Source organism: Aspergillus viridinutans, assembly GCF_018404265.1.
Source record: "Aspergillus viridinutans IFM 47045 DNA, scaffold_12, whole genome shotgun sequence".
Taxonomy (NCBI): domain Eukaryota; kingdom Fungi; phylum Ascomycota; class Eurotiomycetes; order Eurotiales; family Aspergillaceae; genus Aspergillus; species Aspergillus viridinutans.
The window spans coordinates 899,315-911,451 of record NW_025091228.1 but is presented as its reverse complement, the minus strand read 5'-3'; the positions used below and the strand labels follow the sequence as shown (position 1 = coordinate 911,451).

Genomic DNA, 12,137 nt, shown 5'->3' with positions numbered 1-12,137 from the left:
CCATAACATTTACAGAGGATGTTGCAAATGCTGGTGAGAGATCCTGGGAACACGTAGGTTGAGATTGCACTTACATCTTTCGGTGGTGACGTGGCAAGCAAACCCCTGGGATTCAATAAACAATTGTTATAACTCCAACGCTTCCCCTCGCATGAATTCTCGCAATCTGATGCAGCCCGTTATGGACGATGACCGGACGGAATGGTCCACGTAGTCTCCCTTCGACTTGTCTAATCTGAGCGCTTGATTAATCCATTCTGAATAGCCCCTGCTCAACAGAGCCCTCAAATATGACAGGGGGCCCCCTAAAATGTGTCGATCGTTCAAAGACACAATCATGCAAAAGATGCGCGAATTGAAAAGATGTCGTCTCAACAAAATTTCACGGAGGAAAGTATATCTGGTCCTGGCTCTCTACCATCCAAGAGAGAAGGCTGAGCAACCATGAGAGTTCGCAACACTAGATGAAGTGATCAGTGGAGAAACACATGGGGAAGACCATGCACTTTGAACACCCTGTCTGGCACTTGGATCAATGAAGTTTTTTATTGCTTCTAGTTAAGCGACAAAGACCAGAACCACTTTAAAAGGAAGGAGGGCTAACCAGTTATAGGTAACTCACGTGAGTATATATATACATTCGTCGAAGCTGCGGGGTATCGATTCTCATCCCCTGGCAGCTTGCTATTCGGAACCAGGCTTTGGAAACAAAGCCATACTCAAGGAACGTCTGTGACAGACAGACGTACATTTAACACTGCGAGTCAAGGTAAAATGGCCACAGTAATATTACATCCATCCTAGTTTCTAGTGGTGGAGCTGGGTGAACCGCTCATCGGGAACGCAGGCGCTTATGAGTTGGGGGTTCTTCACGCTACGTCCCCCTTCCTGCAACGTCTCAAGGGAATGAATTTATCATTGGAAGACTATGACTTAGATACATTAAGTCTGCAGTTGTCAAGACATTTCCTCCAACCATCATGTGGATCTGCCCGACTTCTGAATCGGTTCGAAACGATGATGCTGTCAAACCAGTCAGAGTGGCACCTGCTTGAGATAGCAGTTGATGAACCAGAGCATAAGCGACAAAATAAAGATTTTGCAACAGAGGGAATCTTGAAACAAGAAACAGAACCACCACGAAGGCCAAAAATGCCTCTCCTAGACGCCATTGAGTTCTGACATCTTACTTTCATGAGAGTGCTTTTCTTCGGTCTTCTCGTTCTCTCTGCAACTGGCAAATTTCTTTCTCCAGTTCCATTACGAGCTTTTGCGATCGGTCCATAGAGGCCACGAGTGTTCCTCCTTCACGTTTCCATCTGGTCAGACGTTCCAACTCGGCGTTTCGCCGTCGGTACTTGGTTTCGATCTTGTCGCAGAGCCGACATTTTGCCGTCTCATACTCAGTCATATTGACGAGCCTCATGCCACATGTTTCGCCCGTTCGGTACTCATAGTTGCAGCGGTGAGCAAAGCTGGTCCAGCTCCAGTCTCCGCATGCAAATCTCTTTTGGTTGTAGAAGCACATGCCTATCAGACCCGTCAGTGGAGTCTACTCTGGGGTACTGATCAAACTCACTTGCCCGTCCGGGATCGTTGTTTCAGCTTTTTCGATATATTTGATTGGTCCAATTCGAGGGCCCTACCACTATGCACTATATGATAGGCCACAAATCAAGATGGCCAATTGAGGAACGAAAACAATATAAGAAGCTGAAACGCTTGATATCAAGAAGAAAGCTTTATCACTTATGAGATTCTCTGATGCTGCCAGGTCTGAAACTAACAGTGATTGAAACTCCATATAGACGAGGGACTGATGGGTCCTATTTATGTTTCGTGAGATCTACCATGTTACAGTTCAGCTAGTTCCCTATTGTACGTGTCCATCCAGTCCATCGTCAATCAGGGAACTCTCTCAGCACACAATGGCTTATCGAATCCGGCGAACTATCATCACATCCGCATCACTCACCTCGAATCACCGTTGCGGTTGGCTGTGATGGCTTCGCCAAAGCAGTGGGGTCGCAAAAAAAAAGCTCAAATGGACCCTCCATGGGGCAATGGCAATGAGTGATTGCTTCATGATGCATGCATCTTGTCGTCGTGGCCATCTCTTTTCTTCTTCGGGGTTGAATTGAAAGTTTGAAAATGCCTCATTCAACATCACTCGCTCGTCCAGATTGGATCACCGTTACTGCCTTGGCTACTCGATTGATTATCCCCGCTTCGTTCAGGAAAATACATTTCATGTCAAGCCGTCCTTGCGAACCATGCACTTCCTTTTCCGTCTTCTTGAGTCAGACTTGCATGAATGCGCTGTCTCGTGCCAACTATGGTGCCGTCTTGCGATCAAACTTTGGCTACGTCCAGGACGCACCTCGCATTCTAATGAGCGGGATCCAGGCTTCCATTTCTCGGCATACTAGCCCGGTCTATCCGATCCAAGCCCAGGATTTTATTAAGAAAACTCGCTTACAACCAATCGATCCTAAGCCTTCTCGAAAGCTCTGCTATGAACTCGGGACGAAAGTCAAACTTGGTGGCTTGCGAAGTAACACGCCCATGAAGTACTTGTTCCGTCTCTCTGTTTCTCTTTTGCTCATTTTTCTTCTTACCGACTAGGGCCTTCAATGCCCTCAGCCTGTCATTCTCCGGCTACACTATCCATACATTGGTTCTTCCATCCATCCGCTGCAGGGGTATCATACCTTGAGTCTGCAGATGTCTTCTGGATTCCGCGTCCTCCCGTTTCATTGTTGCAGCCCAGGTATATCACTTTCCTAGTGGCAACAGACGCGTCACTGAAGGATATCGATTGGCATTCATTGCACCATTGCCATTAGTCCTTGAGGCTGAGGTGATGAAAGTGGTATGATAAACTTCCGTTTCTTGCAGGGATGCGTTTCTTTCAGCTGATCTCTTACATCTGCAGACGAGTAATCCTGCATTTGCCCCCACCCGTGTGCAGGCTGTGGCTTCATCCGCTTGCCTTGCTCGCCACAGGTGATAGGGCATTACTTGATCCGTCGAACATGGCAGAAATTGACCGTGGTGCGGTGCACACACTGTCCATACCCATGCATCTGCGCTAGAGCTCAGAGTCTCTCTGACGTGGCGTCCTTCATCTGGCCCAGAAGATATGAATTCATGTACCTTGAGACCACTGTGGGTGCTCCAAAGTCGAGACCATCAATTCGTAACTCTGGATCACAGCTCGAGGAACTCGTCTCATCTGCCTTTCATTCGGAAAAGCCTGGGTACCACCTTAGGAACTCCACTTACCCAAACATCCTAGGCCGCCCTTTAATGCAATCAATTCCAGCCTGTTTTCCGTTCTGGTGCGGGATCGTCGGACAGCTTCATTTGATGATCCCTGAGTTGAGGGCTCGAGCAATGGATTCAGGCTGGGATGTGGTTGCCAACTCAGCGGGCGTCGAGTGCTGGCTTGGTAGCCTCAATGACGGCAGGGAAAGCCCGGTATGCTACTGTGGAAGGACCGACCAAGCCTACCTCCATAACCGGATTTGCCACCTTCTAAGAATGGTTTACACATCTTCTACTGTAGCGTGCTATGATCTCAACAGCAAGGATCAGGCTGAGCTAGTCTAGCATCGGCCCTTGCCAGCCAGCCAAAGTTCCTCTCTCATGCGGGAGTCTGACAGGTTTAGCCCAGTTGGCAGTGATGCAAATGGTCAGTACGAGCCTCTCGACGCCTTGTGAATACATCCCATGAATGTTAGAATTGAATTTTACGACACATATGTACTTCCCATCATGTCGGGTTCGTCCGGTCCCGTGATCATAATGCCGACGGAGGCTCCTGCACATTCAAGGAGCAATTTTTTTGCAGGTAGCAAATGGAAGCTGTTATTCTCATCAGCGAAATTTTAAGGTAAGAGTGCATTTCTGCCGTCTTATACCTACGCAAATGTATTGGCTAATGGTGGAATGCATGCGAAAAGCCATCATTCGGCTGCGTCCAATCAGTGCTCTGCACTCGCTGGCAGCTATATGCAGCTAAAAGAACACCCTAGGTAGGTAGGTGCCGGCTGCACAATTAGAGCTCAGAGTGTCTAGTCAAAACATGATTGGCCGACAAGCAGGACAGCGCCAATTGAACATTAATACCTAGATGCTAGGTCGCATATGCAAGTTCCCTCGTGCAAGTGTCCACTTAGGTGCTTTCGTTCCCATTTGGACAGCCTTGGATTGGACATATCAGTACTGTTGTCTCGTTTGGCCCGTGAGAAGGGGAGCTGTTGTCTACTCCGGTCAAGAGGCCTAGTCGACACCCCGCGCAGCTTATGCTCGAGAGGAGTAATCGCAATAACGCCTAGTGAGGCCGATATGCAAGCAACCCCAAATGGGTCTTCGGCGGTTCCTCATTTTCTGAAGTGGGCTTGAGAGTAATCAATACCGGAGCCTGGTCCTCTCTGCGGAGACGCATGAGCGTACCGAATCCCCAGAAAGTTACGATAACATCGATGCCTGCATCTGGTATTGCTCATATGATATTTCCGATAGATTGACGTGGTTGAACAGGTTGAATTTGTTATCGAGCCATCATCTCGCCAATCGTAGGTGCGTCGTAGCCTCAGACTCTCAGTTGCGCGAAGGAGTCATTAGTCTCCCTACTTAGCCAGGCTAGGACTAGATTGACGAAGAGTGACTGAACAGCTGTACTTCTACTTTGATCAATGTATCCTTTTCGTTAGTCCTATCACTGCTCAAGAAACAGTTGCTGCGCTAGTCCATGTAGCTTGCTCGAATATGAAGATGTAGCTCTCCAAAGAATAGGACAACCTTTGCTTGCAAGTTACATACTTGGAACGGAAAACCCTTGATCCAGCGCGTCTCCATGTCGTTGTACCACCGTCATCACGTGGCAGAGCAGGTTTCAGAGATACCTTGGAGAAGGATGACGTCAATATGATTGATGAACAAAAAGCATCGACTCGACACGATCTCTTCCCAACTCCTTTTAACATCTCAAATCATTATACGTCCAAGGCTTAGAAAGGCAAGTCTTCAGGAGAGATGCTTGGAAATGAACTGCTTAAGACTAATTGTGTTATAGTGATAAGTCTACCCGTCTTCCTCTACAATTGGCATTACTAGTCTTCCCGCTTTAAGAAACTGCCTTATTCCTACACTTTATCCTCTTAGACCGTCACATAAATACTTTGAATTTTTTTTCATCATGACGATGCTCAAAGGCTTCATATCAATTGGTCAATTAGGCCACAACGCCGCCAGAAACGCCCGCCGAGTCCAATTCCGGCCGGGCTTTCAGGCGACCGTCACTGCTGTGCAACAGAGGAGAGCTTTTCGCTCGCTTCCATGCTTGCGGACATCCGAAGAACAGCCAAGATTGCATAGCAGAAAAGAACTAGATCCCCAGCGATCGGAGGGCACAAAGACCGGTACCGACAACGAAGTCGCCACCCATCACGCGGCCTACGATCCAAACACCACTTCTCCGGAAGGCGAAATCAATCAAGCTGAGAAGGAAAGTGAACGGGGAGGCAAAGTCAGCAATCCCTTGGACGTAAGTGCTGCGAATAAAGATGTCAGTGGAGCACGAGATCCGCAAGAAGGAGGGCCGGATCGCAATGCGGAGAAGGAACCGAGCGGGAGAGGATCGCCGAGGAAGGGAAGAGAGGTGCACGTCGGAGGTAAAAAATGAGTGCAGTCTTACGTTGAGGTAACTCAAGGCGCAAGGCGTGGCTGCCAGACTCGGCATGAATATACACTTTAGTCTTGTCACATATGGTTCGAGAGCAATACTCTTACTGAACGGCAAAGAACATCTAAGCGCAGATACCTTCTCGCAATTGTCAGGTCACTGATATGATCCAACGAAAATAAAGAGAATATATCAAACAAATTATGCCTTCAAGGCTTGTGCAGACCGAGGCTATTTCTTCCCCCCGTATTTGATGATGTCACTGCCGCCCAAAATCCATACATTCTCGCTACCAGGAGGAACATCACCGTCCAGAGCTTTGAGGCCTGCATTGACCGCTGCTCGAGCAATAACATCTGCATCTTGAGCCCACCCATCTTTCAATCCCGAATGAACTTTCCCGGCAATGCCAGCAATGAACCGGAATGCTGCTTCCGCTGGTCGACTCTCCACCCGTTGGCCGGAGATCAGACCTGGGCGCAAAATCACCGTTCTCTCAAACCCCAGGGCCTTTACGTCTTCTTCAATCTCCCCTTTCATACGCGCATACGCGAAAGAAGACGTCTTACTAGCCCCGCCTGACGAAATCAGGACATAGACTTTTGTACCGGCATCGCGCGCTGCGCGAGCCATCTCTACATTCAGCCCATGCTCCAACTTGTACTGATTCTCGAATCCACCGGCGGCTGCACGAGTAGTGCCAAAGGCGGATATGAAGATGGATGGAGTTGGAGTGAGAGAAGAGAGATGACCAGCCCAGCGAGATGTATCATTAGACACAAAGGTGGTGAGTTTTGTCTGAGGTGCAGCGCCAGCAGCGGATGGAGTGCGGCGAGTGATTGTATCCACCCGAGCTACAGCGGAATTTTCAAGAAGGCTAGTGAGGATGTGACTGCCCTAGGAATTTTGAACGTTGAGTGAAGGAGATCCGCATGTGGTGGGGAGAGAGCTTACCACCATCCCAGTAGCCCCTATCAATGTCACATTCGCCATGGTGTCCGGATATATACAATGGTATCGTTGGGATCAGAAGTGTACAATACAGTTCAAAGTACCTCTGCCCTGTATGTGCAATGTGTCAAAACACAAGGGATATGGCTAGCAGAGATGTCATTCCCAATCGATGACGTTCGAACCAGGGCTAGACTTAGTTAGATGGGGTGTTTGTGCCTCAGGCACCACGAACTAACACACGTGCATGGTGGCTGACTAATGCGGGGAGGGTCCGAAGACGGAGAATTCTCCCCAGTTTGCCGCTCTATCGATAACGCCGATAAGAAATTGCGTGATTTCCGCTAGCCGCTTTGGGCAAGGCCCTGGGACATTTTCTATACTCCAAATCCGTCTTCTTATTGCCATTGCCCCCCTCCTCAGCTTGGTTGGTAATTCCTTCGTCTTCGTCTTTCTCTTGTCATCTGCGAGGTGTCGGCTGAGTGTGTTTGATACCTAGACAAGGAAACCTCAAGATGGGCTCTTCTTCACCATCTTTGTCTGCCCTCGGAGGCCCTACATATGTCACCGCCCAGACGTTGATCCAACAAGTCGCCTACATCCTCAGCGACAAGATCTTCTCCTATTCGCCTGAGTCTTTCGATCTGGACAACGCTCTGCATGAATGGGCATCGCGTCAGGAAACCAATGCCAATGGCGAATCTACCGTCGTCAAGGCTATGGAGACCCGCCAGGGTGCCGGTAGCATCGCCCTCGGCTATCTCTTCTCTCAAGATTTTGATCTGAAGAAGCGCCATGTCCCTCAGGGTATCGTTGCTTCCTCGGCCACTCTCCCTTACATGCGCTCGGCTCTGGAGCAGCTATCTCTGTTGTATTCAGTCGCTAGTCCTGTTGCTGCACACGTTGCCGCCGTTGATTACGTCGGTGAGGATGGACTGGTCTCGGATTATGCTTCCGCCCTCTCTCTCGCTGAAGAACTTGGCCTGGGTCTTGTTTCAAGTGCCTCGGTGCATGAGGCTCAGCATATGGCGCTGCTCACGACCCTCCTCGCTTCCGTCCTGCCCTCGGTACATATCTATGACGGTGTCCGCGTTGGCCGCGAGACCACCCGTGTCATTGATGTTCTGGATCAGGCGGGCGTTGCGCGTACATACGAGGCCATTCGCAAGACCTTGGATGAGTCCCGTAACCGTCACCTTGACATCCAAGGAAAGGTTCTGGAGTTGCTCACGTCTCTGAACGGTGAACTTGGCACAGACTATGGCCTTTTCGAATACCACGGTCACGCCGAACCAGTTTCCGTTCTGGTTGCTTTCGGTACCGTCGAGGCGTCTCTCACTGCGCAAGTTGCTCGCTCGTTGGCAAAGGATGGTGCCCGCGTCGGTGTTGTCAATGTGCGTGTTTACCGTCCTTTCGTTGAGGAAGAATTCCTGCGTGTTCTCCCCCAATCGACCAAGACTGTGGGTGTCCTTGGTCAGGTTACCAATGAGCAAGCTGTGCAAGAGCAAGGTGTCCGCTCCGCCCTTTACGAGGATGTGCTTGCGGCTCTGACCTTTGCCTCTGGTCGAGAACATGCGCCTACCTGCGTCGACATCAAATATCCCCGCTCTCAGCGTTGGGACCTGATAAACACTGCCGCTGCCTTCCAACTCATCTCCGAGAAGCCCATTGTTCAGGCCAACGGTGAAAGCGCGCCTCTTCAGCTTATCGACCCTGCTACCGTACAGGAGTACACTTTCTGGGATGTTGACAGCTCTGTCTGCGAATCTGCTGCTGCTGTTCTTTCCGAGGCCCTTGCTGCTGATTCCGCCAGCAATGTCACAACTTCCAAGTCTCACGACAACCTTACTCAGGGTGGAGCCGTCCGTATCGACATTCGCAAGAGCTCCAAGATTCTCGATACTCCTTATGCTATTACTGCTGCAGACGCGGCATACGTTGGAGACATCAAGCTTCTTGGAGATATCGACGTTGCTGCCTCCATCAAGGATAAGGGCAACGTCATCATCAACGCTCCTGGCGTCAAGGATGATGAGTTGGAAAAGAAATTACCCTTGGGCTTCAGACAGGCTATTGCTCAGCGTGAAATTTCTCTCTACATCGTCGACCCATCCGTAGCCGGGGCTTCTGCTCCTGAATCCACCATCCTCCAGTCAGCCTTCCTTAGAGTGGCACTTCCCTCTCAGGAAGGCGTTGGCCTTAAGAAGCTTTCTTCCATCACCGGAAACTCTGAGGCTCTTGAGAATGTCACTAAAGACCTTGACAAGCTTCTCCGTCAGATCGAGATCCCTGAGGCTTGGAAGACCTCCGAAGAGGGAACTGAGGTTCCTCAGCTTCCCAAGGATATCTCCATCAACAGCTTCGTTCCCTTCAACAAGGATGAAGCTGAGCCAGCTCCTCTCCTCAATGATTGGCAGGCAGCAGCCAAGGGTCTCGCATTCAAGGAGGCTTATGGCACCAAGACGGCTCTTCGCCCCGAAACGGCCACGAAGACTTTCACCGTCCACGTCAAGGAGAACAGACGCTTGACCCCTGTCACTTATGATCGAAACATCTTCCACATTGAGTTCGATCTTGGTGACTCTGGTCTTAAGTATGATATTGGCGAAGCCCTAGGTGTCCACGCCGAGAATGATCCTCAAGAAGTTTCGGAGTTCATCACATTCTATGGTCTCAATCCCGACGATGTTGTCGGTGTTCCTAGCCGCGAGGACCCAGCTGTTCTTGAGAACCGCACCGTCTACCAGGCTCTCGTCCAAAACGTCGATATCTTCGGCCGGCCGCCTAAGCGCTTCTACGAAGCCCTCGCGGAATTCGCGACTGACGAGAAGGAGAAGATCGACCTTCTCACACTGGGTGGTTCTGAAGGTGCCGTGGAGTTCAAGCGCCGTGCAGAAGTTGACACCATCACTTTCGCCGATGTGCTGCTGGAGTACCCCTCGGCTCATCCTGACTTCCACGACCTGATCCGCATCGTCGGCCCCCTGAAGCGCCGCGAGTACTCCATCGCTTCCTGCCAGAAGGTGACGCCCAACTCGGTTGCTCTCATGATCGTTGCTGTCAACTGGGTTGATCCCCGTGGCCGCGACCGCTTTGGTCTCGCCACCCGGTACCTCAGCAGACTTCGGCCGGGCACTCCGATCACTGTCAGCGTCAAGTCCAGCGTGATGAAGTTGCCACCCAAGTCCACTCAGCCCCTCATCATGGCCGGTCTTGGAACGGGTCTCGCTCCCTTCCGTGCCTTCGTGCAACACCGTGCCCTCGAGAAGGCACAGGGCAAGGAGATTGGTGCAGTGCTCTTGTACATGGGATCCCGTCACCAGCGCGAGGAGTACTGCTATGGTGAAGAATGGGAGGCCTACCAGGAAGCCGGTGTCATCACTCTTCTTGGCCGTGCCTTCTCTCGTGATCAGCCTGAGAAGATTTACATCCAGGACCGTATGCGCGAGACTCTGCCTGAAATCATCCAGGCCTACATCCGGGAAGAGGGTGCCTTCTACCTTTGCGGTCCCACCTGGCCCGTTCCTGATGTGACTGCCGTGCTGGAGGAGGCCATTGCCACCGAGGCCAAGAACACACGCAAGAGGGTCGACACTCGCAAGGAGATCGAGAAACTCAAGGATGAGGAGAGATATGTTCTTGAAGTTTACTAGATGGATTTCGTTTGGAGAAAGCTGTTAAGATTTCCGCTACGTTTCCCACACCGCTGCCATTGTGCATGATGTGACGACCCATTTGTCCCACTTCAGTTTAGCGCTTCCATCATGAGACTCAACGATAGATTTGGATTTCTTTGATGACAGTTCTTCAACTCATGTCATTTACATAGATTTTAATTGCATTTCAAACGTGAATCTTTCGTTCGGATTCCAATGGGTATCTTCTCTATTCCTCTATACCTGCAATGTAGACTCAACTGATAGCACAAGGCTCACGCCAACACCTTCTATCCCCAAGACAAACAGGTTTCCATGTAGATATAGGAAACAAGAAAAAGTATTATAAACAATGAAAAATAAAATGGACACGGTCCTTCCAAAGTACCTATGCTCGTCCCACGGCTCCTAACTTCGTCTTACCATAAGCTCCACCTTTTTCCTTCCGTAGCTCCAATGCTCGCCGATAAGGCGGTGCCGTAGGTGGCTGAACAGGATCCAAGTTGACATAGTCCGGGGGCAAGGAGTACGAAGCATCAGAGTCCCAGGAAGAAAGATCGCCACAGGCAATGAATGCAGGAATCCATCGGTTCTCGACGGCGAAACGCTGGGGCTTGTTTGCCAGGGACGGGATTGAAGATTGCGGATGAAGCATGCGAATTTGAGTTTGTTGGTTTGAATCAGGTGCAGACACCGTCGCTGCTTCCGAAAGTGTGATTGTCTCGCTTGGTGATACACTATCCTCGTCGGGTACTTCGACTCCAATGTTGCCATCTGCAGACACGGGCTGTGGTACTGCTGCGCCGCCAAAAAGAGGGTTCTTCAATGCTTCCATTCCGACCGAGCCGTCATGAATGGCTGGAGGAATAAAGCCCTCGCAAACCACGAAGGCTTCTAAACTGCTCGCGCGACTGCTTCTCGGCTTTGCAACACTCACTTTCTCGAAAACCGTGCGGAGCTGTGCGTAGATGAGGTCGACATCACGGCCTCGGAAGATCTTAGCTACGAACTTGCCTCCTGGCCTTAAGACGCCCACTGCCAGGTTTAATGCGGAGTAGAGGAGCTGTGACTGAATGTAAATGTCCAGATCGTGCAGGCCGGTGACGTCCGGTGCACCATCAGAGATGACGAGATCAACAGGGTGGGGTTGTTGGATGGCCGAAGGGGTGGAGGAAGATGCTGATTCGTAAGCTTCAGGGTCGAGGGCACGAAGGAGCAGAGGGATCGTAGACGGATGTGTGATGTCGGCTTGGAGCGTTGTGATACCTTCCAATGGCGCCATGGGTTGAAGGTCAATCGAGACGATTTTCACGTTCCTTCTGGGCTTCAACTGGGCGCTTTCGTCGTTCCCCTCTTCTTCAGCTTGACCCTCACTTTCCGATCCATGATCGATTCTTCTCAAAGCCTCGCGCTCTTTTCGCTTTTTCTCGATCCACGCCCGCCGGCCAAAGCTTTCTCCCTTGATCAGGACTCGGCTGAGGACTTGACTCCAACTCCCTGGAGCGGCGCAAAGGTCAACGACCCGTGTCACTTTCTCGGGGTTTTCATGTTCGAACAGATCAAATTGTTCATCGATCTGAATCAGTTTGAAAGCGGAACGGGCGCGCCAGTTTTGTTCCTTCGCGAGGCGATAATAGGCGTCACGTTTGTCTTTGGAGGATTTCCCCATTTTAACGAATTGATAACAATCCCCCACAAGCACTGGGATTGCAAGGCAGTGTGGATGGATCAATTGCTCTCCAGCTGGATCCCTGACAGAAATTCAATGTGGGGGAGATGAAGCGATAAGATTAATTAAAGACCGCAAAAAGGCGGGCCTCTTTTCTGCCGCTTTTTTTCAT

The 12,137-nt window shown here is 50.5% G+C and overlaps 4 protein-coding genes across 4 annotated transcripts; 2 read left to right on the top strand and 2 right to left on the bottom strand.

Moving 5' to 3' along the window:
* Window positions 1-5,203: 5,203 nt before the first annotated feature.
* Window positions 5,204-5,689, top strand: Aspvir_002721 (uncharacterized protein; the record flags this gene model as incomplete). Its single annotated transcript, XM_043274319.1, has 1 exon — window positions 5,204-5,689. One exon carries the CDS (start codon window positions 5,204-5,206, stop codon window positions 5,687-5,689), a length of 486 nt encoding a protein of 161 aa, XP_043130254.1.
* A 231-nt stretch (window positions 5,690-5,920) lies between these two features.
* Aspvir_002720 (uncharacterized protein) lies at window positions 5,921-6,682 on the bottom strand (the record flags this gene model as incomplete). Its single annotated transcript, XM_043274318.1, has 2 exons — window positions 5,921-6,586; window positions 6,644-6,682. 2 exons carry the CDS (start codon window positions 6,680-6,682, stop codon window positions 5,921-5,923), a joined length of 705 nt encoding a protein of 234 aa, XP_043130253.1.
* A 473-nt stretch (window positions 6,683-7,155) lies between these two features.
* Window positions 7,156-10,293, top strand: Aspvir_002719 (sulfite reductase subunit alpha; the record flags this gene model as incomplete). The annotated part of the gene is made up of 1 exon (XM_043274317.1): window positions 7,156-10,293. One exon carries the CDS (start codon window positions 7,156-7,158, stop codon window positions 10,291-10,293), a length of 3,138 nt encoding a protein of 1,045 aa, XP_043130252.1.
* Window positions 10,294-10,684: 391 nt separating this feature from the next.
* Aspvir_002718 (tRNA methyltransferase TRM7) lies at window positions 10,685-11,965 on the bottom strand (the record flags this gene model as incomplete). The annotated part of the gene is made up of 1 exon (XM_043274316.1): window positions 10,685-11,965. The coding sequence occupies one exon, from the start codon at window positions 11,963-11,965 to the stop codon at window positions 10,685-10,687; it is 1,281 nt and encodes a 426-aa protein (XP_043130251.1).
* Between the last annotated feature and the right edge of the window lie 172 nt (window positions 11,966-12,137).